The 19,016-nt window shown below is 40.6% G+C and overlaps 1 protein-coding gene across 2 annotated transcripts in view; it reads left to right on the top strand.

The window, feature by feature from the left end:
• osbpl5 (oxysterol binding protein-like 5) overlaps window positions 1-18,665 on the top strand; it is a 59,355-nt gene extending 40,690 nt beyond the window's left edge. For both annotated transcript variants that reach the window (XM_036151651.1, XM_036151655.1), the window contains 14 exons: window positions 5,094-5,304; window positions 5,528-5,712; window positions 5,813-5,894; window positions 6,979-7,077; window positions 7,290-7,386; window positions 7,604-7,702; window positions 10,572-10,669; window positions 12,122-12,211; window positions 12,799-12,935; window positions 14,041-14,220; window positions 14,298-14,427; window positions 14,845-14,959; window positions 15,813-15,915; window positions 16,899-18,665. In XM_036151651.1, coding sequence (XP_036007544.1) covers window positions 5,094-5,304; window positions 5,528-5,712; window positions 5,813-5,894; window positions 6,979-7,077; window positions 7,290-7,386; window positions 7,604-7,702; window positions 10,572-10,669; window positions 12,122-12,211; window positions 12,799-12,935; window positions 14,041-14,220; window positions 14,298-14,427; window positions 14,845-14,959; window positions 15,813-15,915; window positions 16,899-17,034 — 1,762 coding nt within the window. In that variant the 3' untranslated portion in view covers window positions 17,035-18,665. The remainder of the gene's footprint in view (window positions 1-5,093; window positions 5,305-5,527; window positions 5,713-5,812; window positions 5,895-6,978; window positions 7,078-7,289; window positions 7,387-7,603; window positions 7,703-10,571; window positions 10,670-12,121; window positions 12,212-12,798; window positions 12,936-14,040; window positions 14,221-14,297; window positions 14,428-14,844; window positions 14,960-15,812; window positions 15,916-16,898) is intronic.
• The last annotated feature ends 351 nt before the right edge of the window (window positions 18,666-19,016 follow it).

Here is a 19,016-nt window from a genome sequence, read left to right as displayed (position 1 = left end):
TGCCATCATCAATAAACACTCACTGAGTGATGACTATCTTTAAAGCTGTGAAGGTTACTGAAGGTTTGTTTGTGTGCATCTGCTCTGCTTTCACATCAATGTCCACTGTCCAAGTATTCATGCAAAAATAATTGAGTGTCTTTGTGTGAAGTGGGTGAAAATGACAGCTTGTTGTTATTGGTTGTCAAAGACCAAGCAGTGAAGCATAAAGAACACAAGTGTTTAGTTCAAAAGATGGGTTTTTATTTACCTCAAAAATATGAAAAATGACTAACAAATCCAAAACATAAATAGGCAGGCCAATACAAGAGGTCAACTTCATAAACTAGACAGAAATCATAACTAACCAAATCTCAAATGAAGGATTTAAATCCTGATATAGCTAAACCACATGACACACGTGGAGGAACCAAAATGGCTGCCTCCTATCAAATTAACATAAAACAATGAAATAAACCACAAACACCCCTCTGGCAATGATGCACATGGTTCAGTCCAACAGAGTCGGCTGTACTTCAGGTCCTTCTGACTTTGGCCACGCCTTTTGCCAACCAGGAAGGGGAAGCCAAACACACAGGTAACTCAAACAAAGAAAAAGGTATTAATACAAACGGTTATAATAATTCTCACGCTGCAGTGTTGATATGTGTGCAATCCTTATAAACATTGTCAGGTGTGATGAAAATATAAACTAATTTAGTTAATAAAGTAATTTAAACAAAAGAAAACATAATGAATGAGAAAACTATTGACTGTGAAGCAAACTAGAGATGAGGTGTGGATCTTAAATGTGTGGCTTGCCGTCACATTGGTAGATAAGTTGAAAAATCTGAATTGTATTCAGAAGTCTAAACTGAATACAGGGGGATCCCAAAAAGTTTGAATATTTTAAAAAAGTTCAAAATTCTGGGTCACTCATTTAGGAAACTAAAACATATAAATTATATAAACTTATTACAAATATAGTGAAATATTTCCAGCCTTTATTTCTTGTAGTTTTGATCGTTATGGCTTACAGATAATACAAACCCCATTGCAGAGGTCCATTAAATCACAAGCCCATAACGACACATAAAACAATAATACAGCTACAGAGACTAAGTTAAAGTGGATGCTATTTTAAATAACTTGACATTTTTTTCTTTTGTTGTATAGTTGTGCTACCGTTGCTGCTGGTACACCTGAATTTCCCCATCATGGGACAATAAAGGTTATTTCTATTCATTTTGTTAAATCACCCCTTCAGTCTTTTGTCAGGAAACCACTCACAAATAAAAGCTGTGTATTATATTTTCCATTATCCAAGCATATTTATAGGAAGTTGAGTGGAAGGAAAAAAGTGTAGTAAGAAAAAGGTACTAGCAACATGGGTAATTGCAGCCTTAAAGGTGCCATTACCTCACTGTATAAACCATTTCATGCAGTTGATATTGCTGCATATGTAAATTGTCCCATTACATTAAAAATATTGTCAGTTTGTTGTTTTGTCAGGCCAGATGTCCCTCCTCAGTAAAAGGTTTGGGCGTGTTTATGATGTACAGCTCTACCTAGTTGACTTCACTCTGATTGGCTACAACCATATTTGGAAAACCGGTTAAACGTGGCCCTCCCACACCCCTCTGGGAGCCGGCTCCACCGTGATACCGCAGCTTGCTACAAGCACTGGAACATGCATATGGGAGCAGTTTAGCTTCAGGTAGTCAACTGGATCCTTCAGTTACAAACACACCTTCCTTACATTTGTCAGCATTAAGAAATAAAATGAACTTACGGGTAATGACAGCGTTGTTGTCGCCACCTTCCCTGTTGGTACAGAAGGTTTTGTTTATCCGTTTGTTAGAAAACCACAACTTGAATTCCCCCACAGGAAACCGTCTTCAGTAAAGTCCCCACAAATGAACTGCAGCCACTGTTCTGTGATTCTCTCGTTCTTTCGGAGTGATTGGAAACTTCATGTGTTTTTGGCTACACTCGGACATATCAGCTCCCCTTTTTAATAACCGCTGTGAAGATAGTTTGAGGACGAATATTGGAAATTTGCGCTCCGTGGCTTCTGCAGTGACTGCTGATCAGGGGCTGCCGCTCCGCTGCCTTCCTCCTCTCAATTGGAGCAGTCAGACATGCTAACGCGATTCACGGCTGGTGCATCAGCTGGGGGGAAGAGAGGGGAAGGCTGTTTGCTTGATAGTGTGCTCTGATTGGAGAATATGAATTGCATAGAAAGGAAACCTGCGTAGAAAGAAACGGTTTTCTGATTTTTGAGCAGAGAAAAAAAGCTGACCGCCCCTGAACAGGTCCTTTGGTATTTACCTTTGACATTTACACGGCCTCATCAGTGCACAACAGACCATATTATACCCCCAAAACCTCAGAAAAATTAAATTTGTCGTCATGGCTTCTTTAAGGTTGTTGTCAAGCAAAATCCATTCAATGATTTGAGGAAACTTGGATTGGACTGAATCTGGTGCCACTGTGCAAAGATGAATCCTACACATGGGCTGCAGGCGTCTTACCTGGACTAAGGAGAAAAGGGCCGGGACTGTTGCTCAATGGTCCAAAGTCCTGTTTTCAGATGACAGTAAAGTTTGCATTTAATTTTGAAATCAAGGTCCCAGAGTCTGGAAGAAGAGTGGAGAATCACAGAATCAATCATGATGCCTGAAGTCCCTGAACTATCAAAGCGATGGTCCGAATGCCACTATCAAAGCAATCTGGGCTTCTGTTACACCCCTGCAGAACCACAGGGTGATGCAGTAATTTATGCAAGCAGAGGCCCAACAATGTATTGAGGGCATAGAGATGAAAATACATGACATCTGTTTAAAATAGGCTTTTTTAATTGGTCTGATGCGATATTCAAATTTTATGATGCACACCATTAAGGGTTTTCGTTATCTGTAAGCCATAAATAGAGGAAATAAAGGCTCTTTGTTTAAAGTGTTCTTGAACAATACCCATTCAGGCTTTTAGTGGGTTTTAATGACCATCCTTTGAGTTTGGCTGCTTACTTACAAACATTTTGGTTTATTCCTTGCATTTGATCATGTCTGCAGTGTGTACAGCTCTGCTTCAAAGAGAGAGCATTCAGGTGGACAAGAAAATAAAATCCATCAGGGTTATCCTAAAGGTCAGCAAAGACCTCAGAGATGCATAAGTTAGTCTGTTATTATTGACAGGATGCCAATTACCAGCTGATGGATAATTGGAAATCCTCCCTTTTTATGTTGAATATATCTTTCTTAAATGTTATAAACATTTATAAAATAGTAATTTCTGCTCTAAATATTCCATTTAGATTAATTGCTACGATCGATCGTGCTTGTGTGTAAACATTTATAATTGTTGCAGGCCCCATCCTCTGTGACGTTTACATCCTAGATTAGCTCCGCTCCTCACGCCTCCCCCCTCCTCTTACCTTCTCCAACGCCCGAAGTCTCCCTCCAGCCATCCCTTCCTGCAGCCCCTCCTCTCTTGCCTTCGTCCCGACCAATCACAGCAGCCTATCTGCTCACATGACAGACAGGGGAGCAGGAAGATGGAGCACACCACCCAAAAAAGCAACGCAGCCATTGCAGGATTTACATGCACACCTTGGCAGACAGACAGAACTTTCCACAGGCACGTTCAGGAAGCAGCTACAGCCGTGTTAGAGGAACAAAGCTGCAGCGCTTTGTCAGCTGACAAAAGCCATTCACACACACAGGAACGAAGGGGGGGGAGAAAGCCAGGCTACATCTGTGCTTGGATTTGCTGATAACATTATCAGTTGTTGGATTCCTGCAGAGGAACTTATCTGTTTGCCTCTTGGTTTGACGGTAAGGGAAAGTAGTTTGCATCGGTGTTGTAAGGTGTGTTTGGACGCAGGTAACTCTGTGGCTCAGTAATTTAATTAAGTCTGCTGGAATGTAGTTCTTCAGGGCTGCCATGTCCTGAGGGCGAGTTTTGGAAAACTGAACCGTCTTCTATTGTTAAAAAAACATGAGCCGTTTCCTTGTTGTCTCTGACCATAGTTGCATAACTCAGTCCGTTTTGTTTTTTAAAGCAGGTGACAGTGCAGTTGCTGTCCACTATTCCCAGGATAGGATACTGAGAGAGGCTGTGACAAGGATCTGTTTAACTTTCTGCCTTTCCGCGTTCCCTTTTAAAAATATACGCCGTTCATGTTCATGCGGCTTTCTAGCAGAATAGATAAATGGCCGAAGGACGGTTCCTTGAGCCACCCTTCATCCTCACTGCTCATAAATCTCTTTCTCATTTTCACTTCTCCTTAATGTGGCCATTTACAGGTTGATGTATGACTTTTTCTGTCGGTAATTTTTTTTTTCCCCTTCCAGTACGCTCTGGTGTTCTGCAGGCAGATCTGAGGTTTGATTAGTGTCGCCTGGAAATTTCCGCAGCGTGCAAATTATAAGTCACCATTAGATGCAGCTTGAATTAGAATGAGATGTTTCTCAGCTGTACGTGTCTTCACATGCAGATGGTGCACATTCGCTTCCTGTTTTAGATCTTACCCACCTTGTTTGTCTTTTAATCCCAATGATACAGAACTTCAGCTCGTTTGGTTTGAAAAATGTTACATTGCTGTTGATTCTCGAATAACTAAAATGTTTCAGGTCTTGCATGGAATATTGATGCTGGCATCTTTTACTATTTAAACTAATGATAACTGCTGGTATGTTTGCAATTTTACCTCTAAACTCTTTCTGGTCTTCTGCAATTGATTTTTGTTCAATAAGCCTTAAATTGCATGAGGTAGTGTTTGTTATTCCCTTTTTAATAACCTCCAATATGTTGTAAACACTTAATGTGGGCTCATTATCGTCATCATCCACAACATGAAGAGATGTTGACAGACTTCTAATATTCAAAATGTAATCCACTCAAAATAGTATCTCCTGAAGTAATAAATCTTACCTCATTTTTTTTTACTTAACCATAAAATCTCAGTATTGAAAAATGTTCTAGCAGCATTTGCATCACATAGCTTTTATTTTCCTCTGTACAAACGGAGTAAGTAGGGATCTGTTTTTCTGTCATGGCCGATTAAAGCATATCAGTGCTTACCTTTGTGTTTACCGCCCTGCTTTTATTAGGTTGAATGAGACGTCCCTGCTTGGCAATCACATGGAGCATGACGGCTCGTCAGACAAATCGGAGCGCGAGACTCATGACGACTGGGACACGACTGGCAATGAAAACAGTGGACGGCTGACGGAGGAGAGCGACATGGAGCAGTCAGACGAGATGTCCCCCGGGCCACAAGCTACCGCTTACGTGGAGCAGAACTCTGAAGAGATGGCCGAGGTAAATGTGTTCGCCCTGGGATTAGCTTCTGTTTGCGCTGTAGCTCTCCTCCCCAGCCACAGTATTCATTGTTTACGCACTTTTTGCCATTTGCTCATAAATATTTCAATGGTTTCCTCTTTCTCAAAGCCATTTCTCAGTTATGTTAAAAGGGTTTTCTTAAAAGGATTGAGACCACACTACAATTTTATTTCATGTTGCTGGTGGCTTTGTGTTCATTTAGGCCGGTGAAGCTTCCCAGGTTGAGACCGTATCCGATGAGAACAAGGGCCTAATCTGGGGCCTGCTGAAACAGCTGCGACCGGGGATGGACCTGTCAAAGGTGGTGCTGCCCACCTTCATCCTGGAACCTCGTTCCTTCCTGGACAAGCTGTCTGACTACTATTATCATGCTGATCTGCTTTCACAGTTAGTATTTTGTTGGTTATTCAGAAATAGGCAAACATTCTACATTCTATTTGACATTTTCTATGAACTTTGGACTTATTTTCTCCGAACTTCACCACAGGGCTTCTCAAGAAGAAAGTGCTTACAGTCGGATCAAGCAGGTGCTGAGATGGTATTTGTCTGGCTTCTACAAAAAGCCCAAGGTATAACTTTTCTCTTTTTATTGCATGTTATTAATTAGTATCCTATTTGGCAAAAAATGCCGTTAGCATGGCTAGCATTACTATACTAACTGTCTCCCTGGGTTTTTCCATGGAAGATGCTGGTTCTTTCCTTTAACCTGAGAAGTCCAAAAGACTGGCAGCATTTCTTAATCCAGCATTTTCCATGACAGCCTTCCTGTTATCCGCTGAAAGTCTTGCTCTCTCTCTCTCACTGTCGCATCTTGAATAAAATGCCATTATAAATGATTTTTGCTTTAAACAGCTTCTTACATTTCTGTTTTCCTTCTGACTATTTGTAAACACCTTATATATTCTAAAAATGGCTACCTTGGAGACCTGTTATTGCAGTCTGATGGCATTAATGAATGGTGCTTTAGATTTTTAAGTTGGTGAGCAGCTGATCATCAGTCAGGGCTATAGCTTTTATTTCAGTCTGTAGCTATCCATTAAAATAAGATACTCCATTAGCTGTAGCTTTGTGGCCAAATTAGATTGTCATCTTGTTGAGGATCAGTGATTTCAGACAACAGTAAGATAATTTGCTGTCTAATAACTATAACTGGTCTCCTGGTTCTCAGTTACATTCTCATGCTCAGCTGCGCCCAAACGATCCCTGGCTGTTTGCATTTTTGTTGTTATTTCAGGGCTCATCAATCACAAAATGAAATCCAGTAATGTTTTGTGTGTGAGCTGCTTAGCAAATTTCTGCAGTCAAAATGCAAAGAGATATTTCCCTCTCCCTTCCACTTGTTAGGGATTTATTCCCTCTGTGGCGGCAGCACCAATGATTATGAGCCAGTAGAAAATGCATGTGGATAAACGGCCTTGCTCAGCACTTTTGTTGCTGACTCTTCTTGAAAGGTTCACGTACACGGATTCACGACTTCCTATTATACGGCCTACAGATCACTACTTTATGCTGATGCTTAAGTCAGAATGTCTGCGGTTATTTTTATATTCGTGTTACAGTTCTACGTCTACTTCGCAGGATTAACCAAATCAAATGTAGAATATTCGTGCTACTTGATGTTTTAATTGACACAGTATTTATGTTTATGTGCAGGGTCTGAAAAAGCCTTACAATCCAATCCTGGGGGAGACATTTCGCTGCTGCTGGCTCCATCCTCGGACTGACAGCTGCACATTCTACATAGCCGAGCAGGTTAACCCTGATTTAAAGCTCTAAAAAGCGGGGCATGATTCAGCCATTGTGTGAAATACGGTGCACAGCGTGACCAAATAAAGTGGGGCACAACACACACCTGTGCAACGCTACAAGTGTAAATTTAAAAAGTGCCACGGGGAATCTCACACCTAGCTTTTCTCACTCTCCAGCCTAAATCTCTCTTTCTCTCTCGCTCTGTTCTCCATCAGGTGTCGCACCATCCTCCCATCTCTGCCTTTTACGTCTGCAACAGGAAGGATGGTTTCTGTATCAGTGGAAGCATCCTGGCCAAGTCCAAGTTCTATGGTACACAACCTGTTATGTTTACCTCGTTCTTCAAAGCTACAAATCAACAGTTTTTACACCTGTTTAAATTGGGATAAAATCTATTTCTGATTTGCCGGATCAGTTTTACCCGGTAAATCAGTTCTAGTTCCATTCACACATTACCCTGACCCAGTAAATTACTGGGTAAGGCTGTAAGTGTGAAAGAGGCCTAACAGTCCTTTGTTTCCTCTTGCAGGTAACTCTCTATCAGCTATTCTAGACGGCAAAGCTCGACTTCTGTTCCTCAGTAGAGATGAAGAGTATATCATCACCATGCCCTACGCTCACTGCAAAGGTATAGTTTCTATTACAAATATGCTTGACTATCTGCTCTGTTTATCAGGTAATTAACTATATTTTTTGTTCACTATGATCCCTTTAATTCACGTACCTGTATACGTGAAAGAGGTGAAATGATTGCTCTTAAAGATTTTTATGAGGCAAAACATTTTTGTTTTAATTATTTTAAATACTTATCTAACATGTCCTGCATTTTCATGATCAAAGTGGATCATATCCCAGCAAACACAGTCGACTGCACCGTATCACTGACTTTGCAGCACTCACTCCTCCACAAGGAGCATGTAATGACAGCAAACATTAAATTACATTGAGTCCAGCTTTGCAGCAATCCCTCACGTTGAACATATATGTGCAGCGGCAGTGGAGATGAGAACTCCCCTGGAACAGGAAGAAACCACCAGCCAGTGGCGGCTCTGGGGTTTTTTTTCTGCAGGTGCTATGCATTTTACTGAGGGTGCTATGAAAAATAACACATTTTCATAGTTCTCAACACAGATATTGGCGGAAGCACAAGCAAAGGTGCACCCAGAACTCTTTTCTGCTGCTTAGTTAAACCACATACAAACATGAACTGCAACAATAAATTCTCTGTTGCAGAAAATAACTGAATAGCTGAAATATATCAACAGGTTTTGCAAATACAGTGAACTGTTAAATATTAATAAGGGCTGGGCAATTAATTGCATTTGCAATATAATCACAATTTGAAAAGATGAATTTCCAAATCGCAGAGGCGTGCAATTTTTGGCTATCTAACAATTAATGGAAAGAAACGTCCTTCAGGAGTTGGTAATATGTTTAAAATGGGTTTGCCTCCATATGGAAGGGAAGAGAGTTACAGCAGTGAGATAATCTAATTACATTATTTGTTTTAGAGTTTATATAATCATGCCTTTTTACCAGAAACTTTCAGGAATCTCACCATAGCATTAAGTATTGGTCAAACTGTTTATTACATAGACTTGTTTGTTTGATGGATTGACGTCCAACTCAAGAGAATAGCATTTAACTAAGTAATAATATTCTCATGATTAAAAACATTTAAAGTTCTTGTTTTAAATAGTCCTTGTTTAAAAATATCTTTATCAACAGGTCATTTTTGTTGCTTGTGGTTAATGTAGAGAAAATTCAAAATTAAATCGCAATTATGGTTGAAATAAATCGCTATATTAATTTTTGCCAAAATAGTACAGCCCTTATATTAATAATTATTTAGAAAACAGTAATCTCTAAAAATAACTAAATATTCTAACCTACTTTAGAATAAAGATATCAGCTTACTTAAGAAATGGCTCCAGCAGGTCTTGGGTTCATCTTTGCTGGACAGGTCCGGTGCTTCCAGCCCTCTTATCATCAGCAGCATCCTGCACCTGATCTTCTGACCAACAGTCTGGCCTCTGCTCATCTTATCTGACGTTATTGTTGACAGCTAAATCATCAGCAACAGGCGTCTGTGAGGCATCAGGACCCCGTTAGATGCGCTAATGCTAGCTTGCGGAGTCCGATCTCTATTTATCTGTGTAGTGAAGCATTGTTCAGATCAGCTGTTGTCATCCAGTTCTTGAGGCTTTTTGGAGCTAGGAGGACATCATCTCTTCCTCCCCTCCCTCAGTGTAAGCAGCCAAACAGAGCATGCAGGAGCACTGATCCAGGAGTACTTTCTATATTAGTGGCAGTAGCTCCTTGGGTGCCTTCATCGAGGAAGCACATCTAATCAGATTCCCTCTAAACCAGATGGCACACACATTTAGCATTATGGATGATTTAGACCATTTTAACACTGTGTGGTTAAATCTTTTATGCATAAACTTATTCTGCTTAGTGCAATGACGTCATCGTATATCTTGTTTCAAGCCTGAAGAGGAAGCGGTGGCTCTGCACTGAGAGGGGAGGGGGGGTGACTGAGACCTCTGCGGTTATCAGCTGCAGCAGATATCACTAACCACACCCTTGTTCTGTTTTCCTCAAACTGTGGACTGTTGTATGAATGCCGACTGTGTGACTTGGTCAAAGAACAATAAACGCTGATTAAATGTACTCAGTTAGGACTGCTTTCATAAAAGGGATTTTTCCATGACATCAGTCACAGCAGTAGCTCCTTTAGTTGCTTTGTGTAGAAGAGGTAGTGGTGGGGGGGGGGGGTAAACAGAAAGAAAGCTAGATGCATCATCCATAGGAGGCAGACATGATGTGATTGGAAGCAGTAACTCAGCTGACGGCCCCCTGGAGGAAGGTGTCGCAGCTAAACAGTAAGCCAGGCCAGATGTAGCTTTCATAAGACGGTGTCCTCAGGCAAGAGGACACTGACTACACTTACATTGCTTCTGCTTGTAAACTCTATCATGTGCAAAATCTGTAGACAAACCCCAATAAGCTAAAAAGCTACTAAGCTTGTTGACACTCTGGTATAGCTTTTATTAATCAATGCAGTCCTGTGTACTGTATCTTTATTTTTATTTTTTATTCAGTATCAACTCATCTCATAGCAACACCTGAAGTCAGTAAAAAAAACAAAAAAAAAACAGGAACTGTCATCCCTGCAGCCGTGTGGAGAACACAGGAAGCTAATATGCAAACTCCTCTGCCCTGTTGACAAAGACATGTTTCTGTTCAGACAAATCATGGCGGGTTGGTAATATTTGCCCACAAATCATGTTGGCAACATCTTGTACAACCATCTGCTGTCTGAGTTAAACAGGTTATCCCTGCCACGACAGATATCCAGAATTAGAGATGAATGGTGGATGTGATCAAAATGAGGTCACGGTGCTCTGAAACAGGCGTGGTTTAGATCAGCAGTGTGAATTAAGGTTACGTGTTTGGTTGTTTGATCAAACGATGTGATTCTCTATCTCTTGTAGGTATCCTGTATGGCACTATGACGCTCGAGTTGGGAGGGAAAGTCACCATCGAGTGTGAGAAGACGAAGTGTTTCGCAGAGCTGGAGTTCAAATTAAAGGTGCGTCTCTTAACCAATTAAAAGTAGAGCCAGCAAAAAAATAATCCAGTGACTCTTAATTTGAGTCTAGCATAGAGTTTGGACCTGAAATAATGTATAGGAACCCTTTTTTATGACAGAAAACATTCTGACTTGCAGTCGGTTTAAAGTTATTTTTGGCTTACTGGTTAACGTCATAGCATGATGATGTTGCTAAATCAAGTTGTGTTTACTGTTAGGGTTTTGTATGGTGCTTTTACTGACTGGAAAATATCAGATTTATGCACTTAGCTGGTGCTTTTATCCAAAGCGACTTGCAAATGAGGGTTTAACAATACAGTTAATATCAAAAACCACTATGGTCTTGAAACTTCCAAAATGTAATGATTTCCAGGCCTTTTAAAAACATTTATATGTATGCAGACTTCAAACTACATGCATTCAATTTTCATGCCGTTCATATACACTTCTAGATGTTCTGGGAACATTCATCTGTCAGATGTGTTGTAGTTCTGGATGGAGAATTTGGATGCTGCTAAGTTTTGCCAAAACCGCAAGATGGAGAGCAGCAAACAGCCCCGTAGGAAGAAATGTATCAGCTTCCCTGAATCAGCATTGGGGAAAGATGCCACTCCTGAAATTAGCTCTTTGTCTAAGTAAAATCAACATGTGCCCGTCGCTGCATCCACTAAAAGCTCCTTTGTCTTCCCTCCAAATTGAAATTTTATAAGATCTGGACCAAATAGACTGAGTATGTAAAACCAATTAGATCCGACTTCACTTGATTGTTCTTGTGAAATATGAGTCTTGCCCTCTTATGTCTTTGTGGTTATCATTACTTGAGGTGGTGCAATTCCAATTATTGTTCGATTCTGTTAATTTTTGTTATCGTTTATAACTAAGTTAGTGAAATTTTGTAAAAAATACCAGAAAGGCAACATGGATAAAATCACTTGGACTTTGTTTATATCCTCAGATACAATCTTAAATGGGTAAAGCCATGATTACTGAATGTGATGGAAATCTCTATTTCTAAATAAAAAATATATAAATAAATAAAAAAATCTCCTTTGTCAGTGGCCAGTGTGGAGGATCGGCTTGAAACGGGGATTTCATGAGACTGGCTGAAATCTTACGAAGCTTTATTGTATAAAGATGCTTAGATTCCGTGCCATGGGTGTTAAAGCACTGAAATCTCATACCTAAATACATATATATATGTTATATTTAACCTGAGTTATGAAGCGATTATTATGTACTGAAACCTATTAAGTATGTTATCTAGTTAATTGAAATGCATTTCTCGTAAATCCTGTAAGCCTTTAAAAACATTGATTTAAATTTAAGTTGCTTTCAAAAGCTTAGCTGACCAACCTTGTTGAATCCTGCCAGTACCACTCTGTGATAAACTTACATTCATTTGTTGACCATATTTGCACCCATTCTGAAACCAGAGTGTCATTTTTCTTCTAGCCTTTCCTCGGTGGCGCCGGCTCGGTAAATCAGATCAGTGGGAAGATTCTTATGGAGGACGAACTGATGGCCACCATTGACGGCCACTGGGTGAGTACTACTTGCTGTGACTTGCCTTCATCTTTTCTTTCAGCGTCCTTGTTCGCCTCACAGTCGTTGCTCTTTGGTATTCAATTATTCTCAGATGTAATTAGAAACAGGATTGGTAATTATAGGTTCAGGAGCAGCAAGCTCAAGACTATATTTCCAAGCCTCATGTGCTGGACCGCAGCGTACAAGGCAATGAAAAGTCTTTTAAACCAGCGGTTTTTGATTGCAGTCCCCGCCACCCACTGTCCGGCATGCTGTAGGTGTTTCTCTGCCTCTGCACTCCTGTCTTAAATAAATTGGTGATGAAGAGTCCTCTGCAGCCCTCTGCTGAGGAAGTAATGCAATCATTCGATTTGGGTGTGCTGGAGCAGAGACACGTCTAAAACATGTAGGGCAGTGGGTCCCGAGGACCGGATCTGAAAACCACCGTTTTAAACAGCTTTTTAGGCAGACCTAAGACCGCTTCTGTGGAATATAATCACCACTGTCCCATTTATTACTGACACTGTGGAACAGTGAAAGAGCATTGCATTGGGACTTGATATTATTTCTAAGCCTAAACCTTTTGGTGTCTTTTTAAAACTCAGGACGGCGAGGTGTTCATTCATGAGAAGTGCTCGGGCCAGCAGGACACTTTGTGGAACCCAACTCCAGACATCCGCAGCATGCGCCTCAAGCGGCAGGTGGTCCAGTTAGACCAGCAGGGGGAGTTTGAGTCAGAAAGGTAAATCTCTTGCTATTTGACTGAGTTCCTGAAGGCTTTCTCTCCTAATTTCCCAGACCCCTACAATGTTTCTTATTTATTTTTTTATTTTGTGTGTGTGTCCATTTCCTCAAGGTTTGGGCAGAGGGGGCTTTTTATGTCTGGGCCATTAATGCAGAGTTTATCCTGTAGGAGTGCTGCTGTTATTACAAACTATAAAATTAAAACAGCATTAGTCTCATATTGTTTTTTTTGTGGTTATTATTAAACACCACATATCGCCTCTCCAAACTGTGTGGAAATGTGTGGGTTGGTAGATTTTTAAATGAACTGCACTGATACCAACTTTCAGCTGTGGAAAAAAGGAAAGAGGGTCCCAATTACAAACCTGCTAACCAAAGTCATCATTTATTACAATTTCTTAGCAGTTAACTTATAAACTAAAGTACAACCAGCTTTACTTTGTAATATGTAATTTGTAATAATCCAAACATCTTTAATTGTTAACATCTGGGAGATGCGAATAGAAGGAAGAATAAAAAATACACATACATGCTGCACCACATGTGCTCCAGTCAAATCAGTTAATGAGCGTCAATCTGGGGCGGATGTGATTGCTTTAATCTGTGTCACAGAACATAAATGCTGAGAAATACTCTATCATGACTGGTTAAAATCTGGTAAAAAGGTTTTCTTGAGACCATTGGTCTGTCACCGTCTCTGTAGAGACGCTAAAAGTAGATGTCTGTGCTTCCTTCACTTAGATTAGCTGATTGTTGTCAATCTGTTTGACTGCTGACTCGGTAATCGCTGTGATATCCAGCAACTTCTGTTATTTTATTTAAAGGTAACAGAAAATATGACTTGCAGAAGAGTATAAATTGGGAGGTGATTGACATGGAACTACGTGGCGGGAGGATACTTAACATTTCACACTGGTTGAATAGACGGTTCCAGCAATGGAAACGCAGCTATATGTAGTAGTAACCCAATCACTGTGGTCATTCTGAATTTAAATTGCTCACATTTGATATGACAAATGCAAAACCAGACATTTTCAGTGTCTTTAGTTGTCAGTATATATATTTTTCAAATAGCTGATCTCTGATTTATTATGTTCCATCAGACTGTGGCAGCACGTGACCAGCGCCATCCTGGATCGGGACCAAATGAGGGCGACGCAGGAGAAGTTTGTCCTGGAGGAGGCTCAGCGGAGAGAAGCCAAGGAGAGAGGAGAGAGATCCTGGACCCCAAAACTTTTCCTCCAGGATCCCGTCACCTCCGAGTGGACCTACAAGCACCTCGAGTACGGCCGCTCTCTCTCACTCAAAGCAACCGAAGCACCTAAAAGATCTACTTTTTTGCTATGTTTTCCTGTTTCAGCACTCAGCCGTGGGACCCCGAGGTTAGCCTCGTTCAGTTTGAGAAGGACGGCGTGATTCAGACACAGGAGAAAATCCAGAGACAACACAACGGGCTTTCCTACAGCCATGGCTGGACCAGGCAGCACAAGGTGAAACTACAGATTCAGAGTCAGAACAAAGTACTCACCTGCAGGATGGTGCTTTGTTTTCACCTTTTCTCTCATATGACCATTAGTGAGACCCTCGATTGTGGGATTTTCCTTATGAGCAACGCGTGAGGTGCAGTACATACTAGCACTAAAGTGCATAAATGGATATATAATGAAAATAAAATGGCATAGATTGAACAGTTTTACCAATGAGAGCATAGCTGCTTCCTCTAAAGTCAGACTGCACCCACACCTTTGCTGCTTTAAAGCACAATTGCAAAGATTTTTTTCTTACTGGATTGTTTTTTCCACATATGATTCCCATAAAAACACAAGGAAGGAAGTTTATCAGTCTGTTATCTATTGACAGTTATTATGCATTAAAAGAAAGAAAAAAAATGATTGTATTATTCACAGGCGGAGGTAAATGGAAAGCACAGGAAGACCAGCAGCCAGCCGTCCACTTGCAGCCAGAACACTGAGAGCAGCAGCACCACACCAGAACCGACACACGAGTCCTCCGATAATGAAGGTGAGGATGCATTCCGATACAAGCCTGAATACAAGGAAGACGCACTTTAATTTCCTGTAACCTGGAGTACTGGCTTCTACCAAAAGATTTATTGGGTCCTGTAAGAAGTTCTGATGACTGATTGATCTACAACAACGTTCAGAGCCTCATATCAGAACATTTACTCACGTCGCTCAACTCTCTGGTCACATCTGAGCAATCGTCAGTTTTAGCGACCGCTTCAGTGAACGGCAACATTCATGGAATGAACTCTTGGAATATTTTTTTTTTTACGCTGGGTCTTGGGCCATTCTTTATTGTTTCGCTGGGAGATGCTAATAGCCGTTAGCCGCTTCCTTGTTTTAACCCTTGCTGCGCATTTGCAGTAACGTACTTCCATTTTTATTATAAATAAACACGAAAGGCTTTACTTACTAACAAATTGAGCAAAACAAAGCATAAAACACCAAAATAACTGATATGCCAGCAGGACGTGATAATCTTTCATAGACTTAGACAACTTTATTGTCATTTTTTATGCACAAAGTGCGTACAGAACGAAATTTCGTTGGCATACAGCTTGAAAAAAAAAATCAGTTAATTGCAGCAAGTTTCAGGATAAAACTTTGTGTGCAACCAGAGTGAGCTACTGAAGTATAAATTTCAAAAGAAGTCAAATAACGTGGCTCTGCACCTTTAGGCAAGAATTAGTCATTTTAAATACTATTGATGACATTAAATATCTCTCCTCTGGGGAGTGGTTGTACCTTTTTGCTGTTATAGATAAATGTAATAAGATTATTTTTGTTAAAACATGACTTGAATTTTGTTGTGTAAAAGTTTCCATTCTATTCTTTTGTGTAATTTGTTCCAGGCTTTTCAACCCAATGCGCCCGCTGCAGTAAAGAGGTGAAGGACATCGCTCTGATCGAGGCCTCCATCACATCCATACAGAAGGCACAGCAGGATATTCAAAGGTGAGAGGACCTGGTTGCATTCTAGTGAATAAAATTTGAATTATTTATGGGGAGCCGTTAAGACCAATATTATTCATACCCCTGGCAGATTTAGATTTAAAATGACTTTCATTCAACAAAGAATTTGGTTTCTAATGGGAAATTAGACAAGCTTCTCAAAACATGACACAATGTCAGAGGAACATTACTTTTGATTTTTTTTTTTTTTTTTATTAAACGTTGCTGATTTTTAAAACTATTCATCATAATAATTCATAGAAAAATCATTGTTAGCATTACAGCAACTAAGCCCTTTTATATGATTGCTGACCAGCTTTTTACATGTTACAAGATAACCTTGATTAGCTCCAGATCTTTGCAGGACTCCTTGCCATAACCCTAATCTTTAGCGTGCTGCACAGATTTTCCATGACAGTGAACTCTGGACTTAAAATACTAATATTAGTTCCAGCTAGAGGAAGCATGTTGGTAAAATAAAAAAATTAAAAGTGGGACAGCATAATATTAAGTGAACATGCAATATATCTCTCACAATAGTTAACAAGGTTGATTGGTGTTATGTATGACATGTGCTTCATTAATGACTTAATCAGGATTTTTACCTTAAAAAAACAAACATTGTTATGTTGCATTAAACAAGCATTCCTAAATGTATATTATTGCACAGAAAGCCTTAATGCTGAGTACTAGTAGCAGTAATTTAAGGAAGTCCATGCTTACAGTGAAATATCGATACCAATAAATTTGCAATGCATTGTGCAAACTTTTAAAAACCTAAATCTGCCAGGAGCATAATTAATCTTTGGCTTTGCGTACATATTTATTTTTTCAATGATAATCTTGATGTCATATGGGTGATTTTATTTTTTTATATGAAAAAACTCTTTTCTGGCATGAATTCACGTCGCCATTTCGGACGTGTTGCAGGAGATGTAATTAGAAAACTCTCCAACATGTCGACCCTCATTGATGTCTGTCCGTAGGAACCTTTTGGCCCTGAGCCGTCAGCTGTCTCGGCAGAGGGAAACAGACGACAGCATGTCCTTAACCGGCCGTCACTGCCTCATCCTCTGCGTCCTGCTCCTCTCCCAGCTCCTCCTCAACTACGTCTTCACCTGAGCCAGCTCCTACGGGGAGAAGCCTCCCTCCAGCGCCGGTCTGGCTCGAAAGCTTCCAAAAAAAAGAAGAAAAAAAAAAGCACACAGACTCCGATCAAGCCGACGGAGACCTCAGCGCTCGGAGGGAAACCTTCTCCCTTTGCGTACCTTTTGTAAGAAGAGGAGCACGGACTTTATAGCAATAAACACAGCCACAGCAACCGCCTGTCAGTCACCTGGAGAGAGGAAGATGGCCCCCTAGTGTAGCCAGACTGAAACTGCACCGGAACCCGCGCACTTTGGACAGGAAAGGGAACTTAAGAAGCACCTCTAGAGAGACTCAAAATGTGGGTAATTTTGATGAAAGAAATGACAGAGAGGATGTTTTCACCATTCCTTAGTGTCTTTATATATTAGTCCTGCAATACTGTTCATCTGTGAGCGTGCCTCTATCTGTGTGCGTGCGTGTGTGTGTGTGTGTGTGTGTGTGTGTTGTTGCGTTATCACTAGGCCCTATGGGCACAAAGCAGATCACGTCTCGGACTTTTCCTGCTCCCCTTCCACTCCAGACTTTGGGCCTTAACAATGAAGCCAAAAAGAGGAAGAGTACCAGAAATAATTATACAAACGAAGAAAGCTCGTCTTCTAACTGTGCAATTGTGTATTTTTTTTTTTTTTTTTTTTTTTTTTTTTTTTATCAATGTTCACGCAAATACACTGTCTCGTCTTTTTAATGATGATGATTTTACCAAAACAGTATTTATAATCCGAAAGGACAACGAGTACTTGTTTACAGGGGGAAAACTGGATGTGCGCTCCGTGGCACATCGGCACGAACAGAAGGATAACGGGAGCGAGGCCGGCCAGAGAGCCGACAAGAGTGTCTTTATATTCGTGTGCCTGCTGCATCTGAAGGGATCGTCGGTGGCGTCGGGCTTGACCACTGAACCGGCGGCGTTACAATCAGTCGCATACGCGTGGCGGGGGGGAAGCACGAGTGGACGAGCCTACGAGAAAAGGGATTTCTGTGTGCGCCGTGGTCGACACCACCTCGAAGTGACTGTCTTAGATGTAAACACTTAGTAACAAAAGGCAGGAGTTTTCACCTTTAATCAGTTTGTATATATTTGTCTGGCCGTCGATTTCAAAGAGATATTGAGAATGTATTTATTAGAGGATTCACCGTGTCTTCACTGATTCAGGACGAAGGACCTGGAACAACAATCGCTCCTCGAGGGTTTGTACGTCGGTCCGCCTGTATGCTTGAGTGTGATCGAGCACGTTAGCCATGAAGTCTTTAAAAAAGGTAAAAAAAAATAAAAATAAATCAGCCATTATGGTGGATCTGACTGGTTGTTAGGTTCTGGGTTACATCCTCATCACCAGTACTCGTCCAACCACCTGCAGAGAACCAACTGCACACACAAAAAAAAAAAAAAAAAAGACGTCAGCTCTATGAATGCTTGGATTAACACCTTAATTTGTTTCTTCTTTTCACTCTTCTCATGTTTTCTACTTTGCTGCCATGTTGTGGGGATTCTACATGCCAGATGTTTTTGTTTCATGGAACAAAAGTATATAACATGTCGGTAATGTTTTTCATTCATGTGTTGGATACTGTAGTAGGACAGTAAACACGTTTTACCCCTTGGAGCTGCCTGTGTGGGCTTCATTTAACACATTATTGCCTTCTCTGTTCTGGAAGGCAAAGTTTTACTGCAGGTTGAACAGCTGTGCTTTCACCAACTCTCCACCAGGTGGCGGAGCTGTCCTGCGTAAGGTCAGCTCTCAACCAACAAAACTAATTTTAATCCCACGGACATTATGCAGGATATCAAACTAAAGTGGAACAATGCATCCCATCTCCCAAACTAATGCGTCTAAAAAAAAAAAAAAAAAAAGGTGCATTTAGGCAGAATTATAAACCCCTGTCTGTGTGTGCCATATTTTATCTCAAAACATTTACCCATAGATGTGTCATTAGAATGTGGGTTAAAGTATTTA

The sequence above is a fragment of the Fundulus heteroclitus genome, chromosome 2 (genome assembly GCF_011125445.2).
Source record: "Fundulus heteroclitus isolate FHET01 chromosome 2, MU-UCD_Fhet_4.1, whole genome shotgun sequence".
Classification (NCBI taxonomy): domain Eukaryota; kingdom Metazoa; phylum Chordata; class Actinopteri; order Cyprinodontiformes; family Fundulidae; genus Fundulus; species Fundulus heteroclitus.
The sequence above is the reverse complement of the archived record's forward strand: the minus strand, read 5'-3'. Positions and strand labels throughout refer to the sequence as shown.